Source organism: Leucoraja erinacea, chromosome 24, assembly GCF_028641065.1.
Source record: "Leucoraja erinacea ecotype New England chromosome 24, Leri_hhj_1, whole genome shotgun sequence".
NCBI classification, from domain to species: domain Eukaryota; kingdom Metazoa; phylum Chordata; class Chondrichthyes; order Rajiformes; family Rajidae; genus Leucoraja; species Leucoraja erinaceus.
This window is the reverse complement of record NC_073400.1, coordinates 22,561,024-22,576,854: the sequence shown is the minus strand read 5'-3', so window position 1 is coordinate 22,576,854 and position 15,831 is coordinate 22,561,024. Positions and strand designations below refer to the sequence as shown.

Genomic DNA, 15,831 nt, shown 5'->3' with positions numbered 1-15,831 from the left:
ATCGGGCCTCGCGGGTAGAAGCCCGGGTTGGGCAAAGCGGCTGACGGAGCCTGCGGCTGGGGCCCTGGTCGGCACCACGGAGCCGGGAAGTGGGGCGTCGGCAGCGGCAGCGGTGAAGCCTCGTGACAATGGGGCCTCAGCGGTGGTGAAGCCTCGTGGCAGCGGTGATGCCTCGCGGGTTGACCTGAGGTCGACGGTCGATGAGAGTGAGGAGGAACACCGTGAGGGGGAACTTTGTCAGCGCTTGTAGGTGGCTGCTGTTTGTATACATTGTGTATGCAAACAAAGAATCTCATTGTGCCAAGTTACATGTGACAATAAAGTATTCATATTCCTATTCCAATGGCAAGCAATTCTTGCTCCGATAAAGGGGAGATTTCCTGCAGTCTACCCTATCTACCCTCATAACTTTATGTACCCAAGTCATGTCCCCGCCTAACCTATATAAAACAGTTCTAGTCTCTCTGGTGTTTTGAATTATTAGAGAGAAGAGAGCAGCTTACATTACACCCACAATGTAGAGTAATAACTTAGACAGAACTTACAACGTGTCTGGTGGAATGAGGACATCTGCCAAAAAGCAGAGCCGGCTTACATTTTTTTAATATGCTGCATTGATAATAAGATTTAAGGAGAATGCAAGTCAAGATGCAGAGTGTGTTAATGGAAGGAGTGGAATGCAACCAAAACCACGGTTTTTCTTTGCCTAAGTTAAACTTTGATGTAGGCGTGTGCAACTGAGGGAAGGACCTTCCCCTTGTGCTATAAAGCAAAGGACTCCAGCTCTCCACATTAGCAGACACTGTGGAATCGCTGTGGGAGGAGAGACATACAGCAAACTTCATCATGAACTCTGCATACAGCTCCATCTGCTGCAGTTGTGCACTAAAGGTGACCCTTTTTATGGAATAATCTTGCCAATTTGTGTTTGATATCTAAAGTCAACCACAAGTCATTGTTTTAAAGCTCGTGATTTATATTGAATTCCATTATTTATTACCAGAGAGATTTTAGGCTGGGATGTTTTTAAACATTTGAAATAGCAATTGGGCATTTAATGTGAAGCTTAAATTGTTTCTGCCAGGGCATTAGATTTTGAAGTTCGGCTCTTGCTAGACATGGAACACTGAATGTGCAATCATAAGAAAACAAATTAAAAGTGGATCAAGGCAGAGAGTCGAGGAGAGAGAGAAGGACCAAGAAGGAGAGCAGGATGTGAAGGAACCAAGAGGTAAAAACAAAACAGTGGGAGAAGGGGATAGGGGGGTAGGTTAAAATTACAGGAAGTTGGGCTAAGCAGAAATCAAGAGATAAAGAGACAGAGTGAGATAATATCAGGAATAGAAAAAGCAAGAGAGAGGGTAAGGAAGCAGATCATGGGAAAAACATTAGATGTGAATAGAAGGAGAAATATTGAAGATATTAACAATTTACTTTAAAACTTGTGAGCATAAAGTTTAATAATTAGTTATATTCCAGTCATAAGAAATGAAAAGCTGTAGAAGTGTAACTATTGACAAATATACAGAGTGACCATGAAGGGGATCAGAGTGCTTTCTCCATCCGCTTAAGAATCTTGACTTGGATAGTGGCGTTTATTGGTTAAGTGTTTGATTGTTCACTCTCGTTCTGGCAAGAGAAATATTCACAGCTGGGTTGGCGAGCAGTCTCTGAACCAACTGCGATGGATTGCCTGAACTATTGAAGGCTAATGCCAAAACAGTTCAGAGATACGGATAAAGTTAAAAATGTATCCTGTGATGGAAGGAAATGCTTTGAATTTTTATCTGAAGGACTTCCAAAATCAAAGTGCCAGTCCCTTGTACTGTATTAGAAAAGTCTAGGTGAAGCCAGAGCATGTTAAACCTTTATGATTGGTCTGCCTTTCATGTAAAGTATTCTTTTTTATTGGAATACATTTTGTACAATATTCTGTGCTGGTGTATACAATGTCCATTTTATTCTTCTGTTTATATGTCACATTTATTGTCGGAATGTACATTGTTCCCTGTTTCTATATGTATAGTATCTTCCTGGATATTATGATTGAACAATATGCTCAGGTTCTATATATAATTCCTTAACCTTTGACTGTGTGTCCACTAATTCATTCAATGGCCACGTGCGGATAACGGACCTGTGAGTTTGTGTGCCGATTCTATACCTACACAGTACTTTACCTTGTGGCTCTGACCTCAATATACTGTCCTATGAGTCTATAACACTGGTGATTACTCCTGTACAGTCATCCGTCCCCATACCCACCCTGCAACTCCCACCTCCCATCCCTCCCCACCCCGTGTCACCCATCTGGACAGAATCACACTCTGTGGCTCTAAACCATCCCATCCTATGACTTTTATAAACAACTAGAAGACCCGTTGGGTCCCCGTTGTGACGCCAGTCAAGTGCACACAATTAGATTAAAATGGCAATCTGAAAATGGGAATCTCATCTCGTGTATATATATACATATATGTATGTTCCCGAAATACAGCCAAAATGGTACACGATGGCGCAACAATTTGAACGAAGTTTGATACTGCACACCGCAGGCGAATGGTCAGTAAGGTGCCCCTAAAATTGTTGCGCTCTTGGGAACATTCTTTCTCAGAGATACTCGAGATGTTTAGTTATTTCAAATTCCGTCTCTTCATTCCTTCTGGGTGCGCCACCGCAGGGCCCGGCAACCCTCCCCAACTGCGCACGCGAGGATAACGGACCCGGCAAGTGCGAGCGCACTGCGCAGATGCGGCTGCCACGTTGAAACTTGTCCCATTCACAGTATAAAGTTCATTAAAGATTATAACATGAATTACTTTTAAATTATAACGAAACTTGATACAGCACACCGCAGGCGAATGGTGAGTAAGGCACCCCTAAAATTGTTGAGCTATCGTGTACCATTTTGGCTGTATTTCGGGAACATACATACATACAGATAAGATGAGAATTTTAGTTATATATATACAGTAGATAAAGCGACTAATTGGGCTGTGTTTTATTCTATGATTATCAGTACACCAACTTGTTACTGTGTACAGTATCCCACCCTGTGACTGTGTACAGTATCACATCCTATGTCTATGTACAATATTCCACCTTGTGACTGATTTGATACAATATTACATCTCATGATTGATTGGGTGCTGTAGCACACCCTGTGAACATCTGTTCACAATATTCCACCTGTGATCACCTGTGATCACCTGTGTACAATGTTCCACCGGTATCTGCCTGTGGGTCTCAACCTTTGGGTCTCAACGTTTTGACGTCACCTATTTCTTCTCTCCAGAGATGTTCCTGTCATGCTAAGTTACTCCAGCATTTTGTGTCCATCTTCCATCTGATGACTGCCTCTGTATAGTATAGAAAGTTGTGGCCAGCTGTGTATAATATCCAACCCTGTCGTTATATGTGTACAATATCTTGCCCTGTGATCGTGTATATTCTGGGATTGACTGTATGCGATATCTCCTCTTTGTTTAGTGTCCACTCCTTTAATTTCATCTTGCTTTATATCTCTGGGACTGCATTGTATCCCAGCCAGTGACTATCCACATGATATCTCATCATGTTAGACGTTCAATAACAAACCACCGTAATTACTAGAGGAACTTAGAGAGTCAATCGACAGCCAACATTTCGGGTCAGGGTTATTGTTCAGATCTTCTGAACAATCTGCGTCCCTCCAGCAGTTTATGTTTTGTTCATGATTCCAGCATCTGCAGTCTCCTATGGTGCCAATTTTGCACCTGGTTCTCATTTACAAATGGTGAAAAATATGACATGAAGGGTCCTGACCCAAAACGTTGACTGTCCATTTCCCTGCACATATTCTTGCTCAACCTGCTGAGTTCCTCCAGCAGATTGTTGACTGAATCTGATAGTGTCCTGAAATTGCCATTCTGTGTTGGTGAGGTGTTGAGGAATCTAATTGGTACCGTGTGGTCCTCAATTAAGACTATTGGGAGGTACAAGAGATTGAAAAAGGGAAAAGAGGGAAGTCATTCCTGGCTTTAGTTCAGTTGAGTTGGGATGTCCAGAATTGAAAATGTTTGGGATCCTGAGCTAGTTTGTCATCCGGCTCCAAAAGGCACTGAGTGTGTGTGCCATACAGTGCAGTGTAAACGCCAAGCTTAGCTCTCTGAGTGTACCTTCAGCTGTCTGACGCTGTTCTTTATTCCTTCGCTGGACAGGTCCGTGCATTGAACCACTTCTGGATGCTGTACACTCTGGTCTGCCTCTCTGTCCTGCCTCTATGGACTGTGGTTGCTGAGACACTCTGTGGTTCAGAGCTGGTGGATACGCTGCAGTTTGTATGTGGTGATCGAGGATTTTACTTCAGTAAGTTCTGGTGAACACCTTCAGCTTTGCCTCGCCTGAATATAAATCGATGTGCGTGATTCCAATAGATTGCCGGAGAAAGTATCCACTTTTGCGGGTTAATAATTTGGCCAATAAATTGCGGCTCGCGTCCTGACACTGGGATTCCGAGGACCTGATCACTCTGAGAATTCCAACTCTCCTCTTAATTCGATCCTGACGTGTAGTTTACATGTTCTCCCTGTAACTACATAGATTTCCTCCTGGTGGTCCGGTTTCTTCCCACATTCACACATCACTTGCCCCTGTGTGTCGGTCAGGGGAGAATCGGTGGGGGGGAGGCAGGGGGGCAGATAGGAATGTGGACTGTACACATCTACCCTCTCATTCTGATCTACTCTATGTCTTTGCTGTCTTAAGACAATCCAAATTACTTTGCAGCTCAGTTGTAATACAAGAATGTCATCGAAATTACACACAAGATCCCAAAACAATAACGTGATAACGATCAGATAATCAATTTTTATTTTTATTAAGCGGAGGATAAATATTGGACAGGACTCCACTGAAATCTCCCCAGCATTTAGTAGTTTAAACCGGGCAGTAGACAGGGCTTTAACATCTCGTCCATCTGACAATAAAGTTATTGCACTTAAGGGCCTGTCCCAATTACGCGACCTTTACAGGCGACTGCCGGCACCCATGATAGGTCGCCGAAATTTTTAACATGTTGAAAATTCAGCGGCGACCAGAAAGACACTCCGACTCTTTGGAGACCTCTCACGACCCTATATGGCGACCCCTGGTGACATGTTGCGGGTGGCATCTCACGACCATACAGCCTGTATCCAAAAAGTCGTAGCGTCTTTCTGGTTGCTGCTTAATTTTCAACATGTTGAAAATTTCGGCGACCTATCACGGGTGCCGACAGTCGCCTGTAAAGGTCGCGTAAGTGGGACAGGCCCTTTAGAGTCCTGGAGCATTACAGCACAGGAACAGGCCCTTTGGCCCAACTCTTCCATGCCAACTAAGATGCTCCATCTAAGCTTAGCCCATTTTCCCAGGTTTGACCCATCTCCCTCTGAACCCTTCCTATTCATGTACATGTCCAATTGTCTTTTAAACATTGCATTTTATTTGCCTCAACCACTCCCTCAGTGTTCCAGGCTTTAAGGAGTAAGGTCTTAGCCTGCCAAACCTCTGCCTATAACTCAATCCTGGCAAAATCCTCACAAATCTTTTCTGTACTCTTTCTAGCTTATTGGCATCTTTCCTATGGCACGGTGATCAAAACAGAACACAATATCCAAGTATGTTCTCACCAGTGTCTTATACAACTGTAACATAACATCCCAACTTCTATATTGAATGCCCCAACTAAGGAAGGTCAGCATACTGAAGGTCCTCTTCACCACCCTATCTAGCTGTGTCACCACTTTCAGAGAACAATATACCTACTACCATCAAGCCAATTATCTATTCAATGAGCTGGCTTTCCCTGAATCCCATGTGATCTAAACTTCCAAAGCCGTTTGTTCTGTAATACTCGTCGTGGCCCTACCATTCACTGTGAAAATTACTATTCTGGTTTCACTTCCAAAGTAATAATACCTTGCACTTATCTTAATTAAACATTTGCCATTCCTTGGCCCATTTACCAGGTTGATAAAGATACCACTACAGTATACTTCTTGATATCCTTCTTCACTATCTACATTACCATCTATTTTAGTGTCATCTACAAACTTACAAATCATGCTTTTTACATTCACATCCAAATCATTGATACAGATAACCGACATCAATGGGCCCAACAACGGCCTCTGAGGCACACCATTGTCCACCGTCACACATTTTAAGTTGTTCTGCACCTCATCTACTGTAATGCCGACTATCTCCAAAGCATCCTTATTATATTTACTGAGTTACCTAATCTTCGTGTCTTTCTCCATGGTAAAAACAGGAGAATTTCCATTGAGGACTTCACCCATGTCCTGCAGCTCCGCACATGGATGTAAATTGGTCTGTGAGGGGGTCCTATTCTCTCTCTAGGTATCCTTTTCCTATAATAACCATATAACTATATAACAATTTAAGCACGGACACAGGCCATCTCGGCCCTTCTAGTCCGCGCCGAACACTTACTCTCACCTAGTCCCATCTACCTGCACTCAGATCATAACTCTCCATTCTTTTCCCGTCCATATGCCTATCCAATTTATTTTTAAATGATAAAAACAAACCTGCCTTCACTACTTCCACTGGAAGCTCATTCCACACAGCTACCACTCTCTGAGTAAAGAGGTTCCCCCTCATGTTGCCCCTAAACCTTTGTCCCTTAATTCTCAAATCATATCCTCTTGTTTGAATCTTCCCTACTCTCAATGGAAAAAGCTTATCCACGTCAACTCTGTCTATCCCTCTCATAAAGACCTCTATCAAGTCCCCCCTTAACCTTATGCGCTCCAAAGAATATCTTGTTCCACCTTTCTCTGTAACTTAGGTGTTATAACCCAGGCAACATTCTAGTAAATCTCCTCTGTACTCTCTCTATTTTGTTGACATCTTTCCTATAATTTGGCGACCAGAATTGTACACCATATTCCAGAATTGGCCTCACCAATGCCTTGTACAATTTTAACATTATATCCCAACTTCTATACTCAATGCTCTGATTTATAAAGGCCAGCACACCAAAAGCTTTCTTTACCACCCTATCTATATATAGGGTGTACATAACGTACATAAATCTTTTGCAATTCTCTTTAATCTTCTCTGCCAAAGCTACCTAGTGTCCCTTTTTTGCCCTCCTGATTTTCTCCTTGTATACTTTTGTATCCCCTATATTCCTGCATAAATTCACAATCCCAGCTGCCTGTACCTGATCCATGGCTCCTTTCCTCTTCTGACTGGAACCTCAATATCTCTTGTCTTCAAGAACACGCAGACCTTGATCTCTTGATATTTCACTTTCAATAGTCTCCCACTTGCTGAATGTTCCATTGCCTGCAAACAATTTACTCCAATCGACTTTTGCAAGCTCCTGTCTCTCAAAATTCCCTCAAAAATACCCTCAAAATTCCCCCCAAAATACCCTCAAAATTCCCCTCTCCCACATTTAGAATTCCAACTTGTAGACAAGTTTTGTTCTTTTCCCTAACTATCTCAAAACTAACCAAACCATGCTCCCTGACTCCCCAGTCACTTGCCCTGCCCTATTTCCCAAAAGTAGGTTAAACTTTGCCCTCTTCCTTGTAGGGCCCTCGATAGACTGCCTGTGGAAACGTTCTTGAACATGCTCAACAAATTCCAAGCTATCTAAGTCCTTAGTATAATGGCAATACTAGTCTCTAATTGAAAAGTTAAGACCTTCTACTATGAAGTACCCATTATTCTTGCAACATTACACAATTACCCTGCATATTTAGAAACATAGAAGCATAGAAACATAGAAATTAGGTGCAGGAGTAGGCCATTCGGCCCTTCGAGCCTGCACCGCCATTCAATATGATCATGGCTGATCATCCAACTCAGTATCCCGTACCTGCCTTCTCTCCATACCCTCTGATCCCCTTAGCCACAAGGGCCACATCTAACTCCCTCTTAAACATAGCCAAAGTACTGGCCTTGACTACCCTCTGCGGCAGAGAGTTCCAGAGATTCACCACTCTCTGTGTGAAAAAAGTTCTTCTCATCTCGGTTTTAAAGGATTTCCCCCTGAATGTCCTATGACCTGGTCCAGTGAGCTGCTGTGCTGTACAAAGGATCACTGGCAGTTTTGGATGGGTAAAAATATGACCATATAGAAGATGGCACCTCAGATGACACCTCACTGACAGCCTCCAGGGCCAGTCACCTCTTATGTAACATGTATGAATCTGTTTCATGGTTTCCAGGGTGTTCAGGAGTTGGATCTGATCTAATTCCAAGACACTCCTAAGTATAGGATATAGGCTGTGGGGAAGTGAAGATGATTGGGTTATAGGAAGGATTGGCTCTTGTCCTGTGTAAATGGTTGGAATGTTTAACCTTATATATGAAATCTTGCCAGCTTCTGTCAAAAAAACAGATGTTAAGTTCATTGGCCTTTTATTTCACTGGAATCACAGGCATGGTGTGGTTTTCTGATTCAAGTGTTCAGTGCATTAGCCTGCTCCACACAAAGGGGCCCATATGCAGAGCTGTATGGACCTAATATTTCTACCAGATGTTGGGCCTGGAGCCAAGATTAAACAAAATAAAACATCTTCTTGTGTCTAATTAAAGCCAATGTGTGCAGTGTAATATGAAAGCAGTTGCTTGAATTCAGTTTCAATCCACAGCCCAACTAGATGGCAGGGAACTCGGACCGTTAGGCAGAGGACTGGACATACCTTGCATTCCTGAGGGATGGTTTGGTATTGAATGTTTCTTGTATATTTGCACACCAGCATTCAGTTCCAGAGCCCATTTTATAGACATGACTCCTCGATGGTATAAGATAAGAAAGAGGAGCAAGAGAAGGCCATCCAGCCCTTCGAGCCGGCTTTTCCATTCACCAAGATCATAGCTACCTCAGTGCCATTTTGCAGCTCACTCCTTAGCGACCAGAAATCTATCGATGTCTAATTTAAATGAACTCCATGGCTGAACCTCCACTGCCCTCCTGGATAGAGAATTCCAAAAGTTCATCTTAATGTAGACATTTATCCTCATCTCATTCCCAAATGAGGTGCCCATTGTTCTCAATCTGCAACCCCTGATCCTAGATTCCTCAGCCAGGGGAAACATTAGGACTGCCTTCGGACTGTATCCATCTCTGGTTTGCCTACAGAAATGTCTGATATATGTAGTCTCATAAAGTAAGAAGGAACAGCAATACATTTCAAAGTTTGCAGGTTGGTATGGAGTTTGCTGGTGATGGGGTTCTAGTGCACTTGCTGCCCTTGCCTTTCCAGGACGTTGAATTGCAAGGCACTGTCACTGAAGCCTGGCTAAGTTGCTGCAGTGAATGTGATGCAGTAGTGGATTTATAGAATCCAACAGCACGGGAGCAGGCCCATCAGCACACTGAGTTTGTGCTAGTGCAGGATTACACAAATCCTATTTGTTTCTCCCCAAACTCCCATCAACTCTCTCCAGCTTTTACCACACCTCTACACACTGGGGACAATTCACCTACCAACCATATAAGGAGAAGTTGGACAAGCTTGGGTTGTTTTCTCTGGGGTGTTGGAGGATGAAGGGAGTCCTGCTATAATGGCAGGCATGAATGGGATGCCAAGTAAATCATAATGGCAGGCATGAACCTTTTTTCCACAGGATGGAAATGTCAAATACGAGGGTATAGATTTAAAGTGGGAGGGCGAGAAGTTTAAAGGAGATTCACAAAGTAATTTGTTTTACACGGAGTGACAGGTGCCTGGAACGCGCTAAATGGGGCGGTGGTAGAATCAGATACGATAGCAACATTTAGGATACATGTTGACGGGTGCATGAACAGGCAGGGAATGCAGTGATGCCGACAGTGTAGGCAAATTAACAGCTCAAATTGGCATCATGATCAGCTGAGACATCATGTGCCAAAGTGTCTGTTCCTCAGCCATATTCTATCTTCTATGGCTGCCTTCCAGACTGGATGTTGAATTTCCAACTTTAAGTAACTCTTTCTGTCTGTAACAGAAGTGGTCATTTCTGCCATTCATCATTTTGGCTCAGTTCTCTTTTTATTAGTACAATCTGACCAGCTGGATATGTTGAACATTCTCACTAATATCAATCTCTTACACAAGCAAAGAATCCTAATAACATGCTAACTACCATTCCTACTGCTGCTTCAACTCAATTTGTCTCATCCTATGAGAGATATTCCCTTTGTTCAACCCATCCCTATCCAGCTTCCCTTCTCCTGAACATATGTTGCTTTCTCACTTTCCCTGTTCTGACAAAGGGCCCTGAACTAAAACATTCTTTGACCACAGAAGCAGCCTGACCTATGTTTCCAACATTTTTGTTTTATTTCAGATCTCCAGTGTCTGCAGTCTTACAAAATTTCATTCTGGCACAAAGCGAGCTGGCCCAGAGAGCCCTTCCACTGGGAAGAGCTGGGACTCACTGACTGAGAATGATATTGCACACATAATGTTGGCCCAGATATGCTGAGGTTTGCTAGTCTGGAGCCTTTGTTTGCTGAGAAATTGAATGGGAAATGTTTAACCAGGAAATGCCATGTTCAATGTCAAGAAATAACTGTGAACTGTTCTCTCCAGGTAAGACTCCCTCGTACTTCAAGGACAAAGACTACGTAAAGAGGCCAAGTAAAGGGATTGTGGAGGAATGCTGCTTCAAAAGTTGCGACTTACAGTTGCTGGAATTATACTGCGCGTATCCTCGCCAGTCGAGATCTGTGCCTCTGTTGGTTACCGTCCGGCACCAGGTGAGTGGACCAGCTTCTGCAAGGAGTCAACGTCCCTCAGCCAAACTCACTGCTGTAAAGCTCTGATTATCTGACACAAAAGCTGTGATCAGGACAGCCTGTGTTCAGCGCAGAGCAACTGGTAGAGCAGCTGCCTCACAGCACCAGAGACTGGGCTCCATCCTGACCTAGAGTGCTGTCTGTGTAAAGTTTGCATCTTCTCCCTCGGACCACGTGGGTTTCCTGCGGGTGCTGCAATTTCCTCCATTGGTTCAAAGATGTGCTCATTTGTAGGTTAATTAGCCTCTGTAAATTGACCCTGGTGTGTTGGGATTGGATACAAAAATGGGATAACATAGGACTAGTGTGAACGGGTGATCGATGGTCAGCAAGTAATCGGTGGACTGAAGGGCCTATTTCTACGCTGTATCTCTAAACTAAACTAAACAACATTACTATTAGTTATTTCTCCTGGTGTTGTAGAGATAGACTGTCTGCCTGGAGGGTTTCCCAAAGCTCCAGCCTTAGGTGGTCAGAAAAACCCTGATATCTTTGATTGCTAACACATACAGCAGTAATGTGAAATATGAAGTGCTTTGTACAGGTTTTGTACACATGACATTGTGACTAAAATCATCTGAACAGGAACTCCAGCACATCTACAACTAGCCCTTGCTTATACGCCATACACCTCAACAGTCTCGGCCCACCCTACACCAGATTCCTCTCAACGTTTGCGAGTCCATCAAATTTTCATATCAGTATATCCGTGTTTCAAACATTCAGTTGTTAATGAGCTTTATATTCTTCCTGCTGTCTATACGAGGGAATTCCTCTGTGAGTCTCCATTTAGTTTGTTGGCTTATATTCTTCAATTGCATGCAACTAGAAGCAGTTTCTACACAAGCTTCCAGTCCGATCACCCCAGAATTTTAAAGATCCCAATCGAGTAATTTTCATCTCCTTGAAAAGAGTCCCAGTTTGCTCAATTGCTCATGATAGCTGGACACTCACAGTGATGAGGACAATTAACAAAGAGAGATTACCTAGAGGGGCATTACAATTGTGGCTTCTGCCATCCATCCTCCACGAAGGCAGCACTATGGTACAGCCAGTTGAGTCGCTGACTTGCAGCTCCAGAAGCCCCGGTTCAATCTTGACTTTGGGTGCTATCTATGCGGAGTATGCACGTTTTCACTGTAACCACATGGGTTTCCTCCGGATGCTGCAGTTTCCTCTCGTATTCTGAAGGTGTGCGGTTTGTTTGGTTAATTGACCAATGCCCCTAGTGTGCAGGTGAGGGGTGGAATCTGGTGTGAGTTGAAGGGAATATGAGGATAATAAAATAAAGCTATGTGCATACGAACTTGATGGTGATTGCAGGCTCGAAGGGCTGAATTACTCGTTTCTATCTTACTTATCCCAGCCCATGCATGCAATTCTGTTCATTAAATGAGCATTGGGCAATAGGTGTAATACCTATTTTGTTTTATTTCAGGAAGAACATTTGGATAAATCATATAAAAAGACCTCCAATTCTGCCAAATGGATTTCAAAATTACTGCAATATAAGATGATTCCAGAGAGTGAAGATTCAAACAGAAGCAAGCACGCAAGTCAGGGCTTGAGCCCCTCCCAGAGTCAAACTCCTTTGATGGCACTGCTGGGCAAGTTGCCAAAGAAGGTTCCAGAACTTCAGCGAACAAGGTTATGATAGCACTAAGGAAGAAGTGGCAGGAAGCACTAGTTCTACTGCTGTCTTCTCTTCAATGTTACTGTGAATTCAATGCTAGTGTTGGAAGTCAGAATGTAGAATTGAGCAGGAATGAACCATTCAATTTCATTCACCACTTTATATCATGCTGCTCTCCCCATTCATCTGCCTATTCAAAGCCTTATTTTCTGGCCATGAGGAAGAAACTCACAAATCCTACAGCCCAAGGCAGAGGAAATTCAAAAGGTTCAGCCTCAAACCACCCTGTGCCTGTGCCTGTACCTGTAACTGATATCTGCTTTGATACAGGTGCTTTTTTGGAAGTTCCACAAAGATCAAAGGTGCACCTTATTTATAGAGGAGAGTTCTGAAAATTGGCACTGGTTGATTCCAGTGGGTATTGTAGGCGTCCATTATGTCTGATGTCAAACTTTCTGTACTTGTATTTAATGCCTGTTGACTTATTTGAATGTATTCTATTCTAATTTCTCCTGTACCAAGTGACATAATTACAATACATCCCCTGTATTACATTGCTACACTGCATTACAGTGTGACCTTACCATAACCCATTAATATTTTAGAAAGTACAGTATTGCATCAATGATCCGCTGATTTTCAATAGTCACAGCAGATTATATGCTTTATAAACCCCAATTATTTTCTCAGCTTTATATTTTCAATGTGCAAAGGAACAAAAGGGAGATTTCCATTGGTCCATCATCATTTGGGAACCAAAGTTAATGACGAATGTTTAGTCATTTAATCACAGTCAGAGCGAGTTAAATGGACTGATTAAACCTTATTTTCGCTTGGTAGCAGTTCCATTCCTCTCCGGAGCTGTTTTGATTAAGTAGAAGCAAAGTGCCCACACAATCCTGAACTAGACTTCAGGCTCCTTCATCACTCACCATTCAATTTCCCTTTCACTCCAGTTTCAGCTTATTGTCTGCAGAACCTCCTGTCTGAACTTCCACTCTCTTCATCTTTAAACATTTATATTGGAATTTCTCCACTCAACCATTTAGCCACACGATCACTTTCTTCCCCTAAAGTGTGATCTTATATTAGATCTAACTCACTGACCTATTTTATGGTCAACTGCATCTGAAGAAGGGTCCTGACACAAAATGTCACCCAACCTTTTTCTCCCGAGATGCTGCTTGACCCGCTGAGTTACACCAGCACTTTATGTCTATCTTCGGTATAAATCAGCATCTGCAGTTCCTTCCTACACATCATGGTCTGTTATCTGATGTGGTTTGTGTTAGTTTACATCTGACTGCAAACAATTTTGGGGCATCTCACTGTGATAATCGTCCGATGTAAATGCAAATGAGAGTCACAGTGAGATGCAGCACAGAAACGGGCCCTTTGCCACCCAATCACCCTGGTTTGCACCAACCATTAACTACTTATTTACACTAATCCTGCATTAACTCTACCTTTTATTTTCCTGACCTTTCGATCAGCTCCCCCAGAACCCACACTCACCCAATTAATTATTCACCAAAATCATTAATTAACACACTCACCTCATTAACCTACTAAACGACATGTCTTTGAGGAAACAAGAATATCGAGAGGAGTCTCATATGATCAGAGGGAAAATCAGCAAACTCCACACAGATGTATTATTTAGTTCCCTTTATTTTAAAAGGGTAGATTCGACCTGCACTGTGTGACTTCCAAGGGGTCCAAACTTCATACAGATTACAATATCTAGCCTGAGAGTTTGGCCCAACCACTTTATGTTGGATCGTACATCGTGCCATACTTGAATGGCAGAGTGGACTTGGTGAGTGAAATGGCCTAATTCTACTCCTATGACTTACTTACTTATCCAAGTACCATAAAATCCCTTCACTTTTATGCAATCTGCACCCATATCCTAAACTCCAACATTCCTTCATTTCCTTTGTCATTGTAACGCTTTCCCCCTATTTCATTGAAGCAAGAACAAAATAATCTTCCCATCATTTTTACAATGTCACATGACCAGTGGAAATATCCCTTCGTCCAGGGATGGTTTTAGAGTTCTGTAGGAGGAGTTTGTGCTGTTATTTTCTATTTATTTAGAATTCTATACACTTTGTAAGATCAATGCATTGTACCTCAGCAGCAAGTCAGGGACCTGTTCTGAATTGTTATTGGATATAAAATAAAATCCTCCAGCACTTAACAGACAATGAAAAGTAAAATTCAATTGGATTTTCAATTAGAGTTACTGTTGAGAATTTGTATCTTGCCGTTTCCATGGGATTAGCTTGTTTTCCGAACCCTAGTGTGCAAATTATTGACTGGATCTTCCTGCAATAAAACATTGCTAATTTGGTGGTCTCAGGTGTATGGCTTGAGAAAAGCCCTGATTGATTCCTTGAGCTGTGAAATTACATATAATAGGCCACAACATGGAGTGGACAGTGTGCCTTATAGAGCCTTACAGCATGGAAACCGGTCCTTGGCCCATTGTGTCTATGCTTACCATTAACCCCATTTATATTAATGCTACCTTAATCCCAATTTTTATTCTCCCCACATTTTCATCATCTTCCTCCGGCCTCTACCACTCGCATATGTGCTAGGGGATAATTTACAATGGCCAATTAATGTACCAATCCATTTGTCTGGAATGTGGGAATAAGGAGAATGCAAATTCCACACTGATGATGCCCGATAGAACCTGGGTGTCTGGAGAAGGAGATAGCGGCTCTACCGGCTGTGCCACCATGCTGTCCTGTACCTAGTAAGGGAACTCAGTACTGATACCTACTGCAGTCCATTTATGGTTAATATCTCACACAAGAGATTGATAGGCATTCCAAGAACAGTGATATTCCTTGAGACCATAAATAATAGTCTTCAGTGGATGGAGAAATCTTAAGAAAAGAAAGTTACAAAAAACCAAGGTCATGATGATGACTCTGAGAAACAATACAGAACACTCCCAACTGCTGCTGATGGGAGGATGGGCTGGTGAGATGTTGATAAAGTTCCCCAGGGAAAGCTCATCAGCAAAGCCCCCCTCCTTACAACCAGTCTTGGACGTGGAGGATTCCGTCTGAAAGTCGTACCTTTGAACTGTGCAGTTGTTTTAAGTGTGAATGTGGTGTTATGTGTCGTGTTACCTCATCTGTCTACAGATATGCAGGTGCTGGCACACAATAAAGAATGAGTTTCTCTAATTCACCATGTGTCACTGATTTATTCCATGCTTATGTTGACATTTTATCGATGATATTATGTAACGGAAGGAACAAAGGAAGCCGTGGCCAAGGGTCGATTAGTGAAGCCTATGATGAATGGTCCATGGGCACTTGAGGTGCAATGAGGAGAGACAACTTCCAGAGTACGTGTCAAATTCCACTACATGCATTCTCAGACTCTGGTTTCCCTT

At 42.7% G+C, this 15,831-nt stretch overlaps 1 protein-coding gene across 1 annotated transcript; it reads left to right on the top strand.

Annotated features, from left to right (window-relative positions):
• The first annotated feature begins 265 nt into the window (after nucleotides 1–265).
• Nucleotides 266–15,623, top strand: LOC129708784 (insulin-like growth factor I). Its single transcript, XM_055654750.1, has 4 exons — nucleotides 266–891; nucleotides 4,200–4,347; nucleotides 10,575–10,741; nucleotides 12,219–15,623. The coding sequence occupies exons 1-4, from the start codon at nucleotides 847–849 to the stop codon at nucleotides 12,432–12,434; spliced, it is 576 nt and encodes a 191-aa protein (XP_055510725.1). The 5' UTR covers nucleotides 266–846; the 3' UTR covers nucleotides 12,435–15,623.
• The last annotated feature ends 208 nt before the right edge of the window (nucleotides 15,624–15,831 follow it).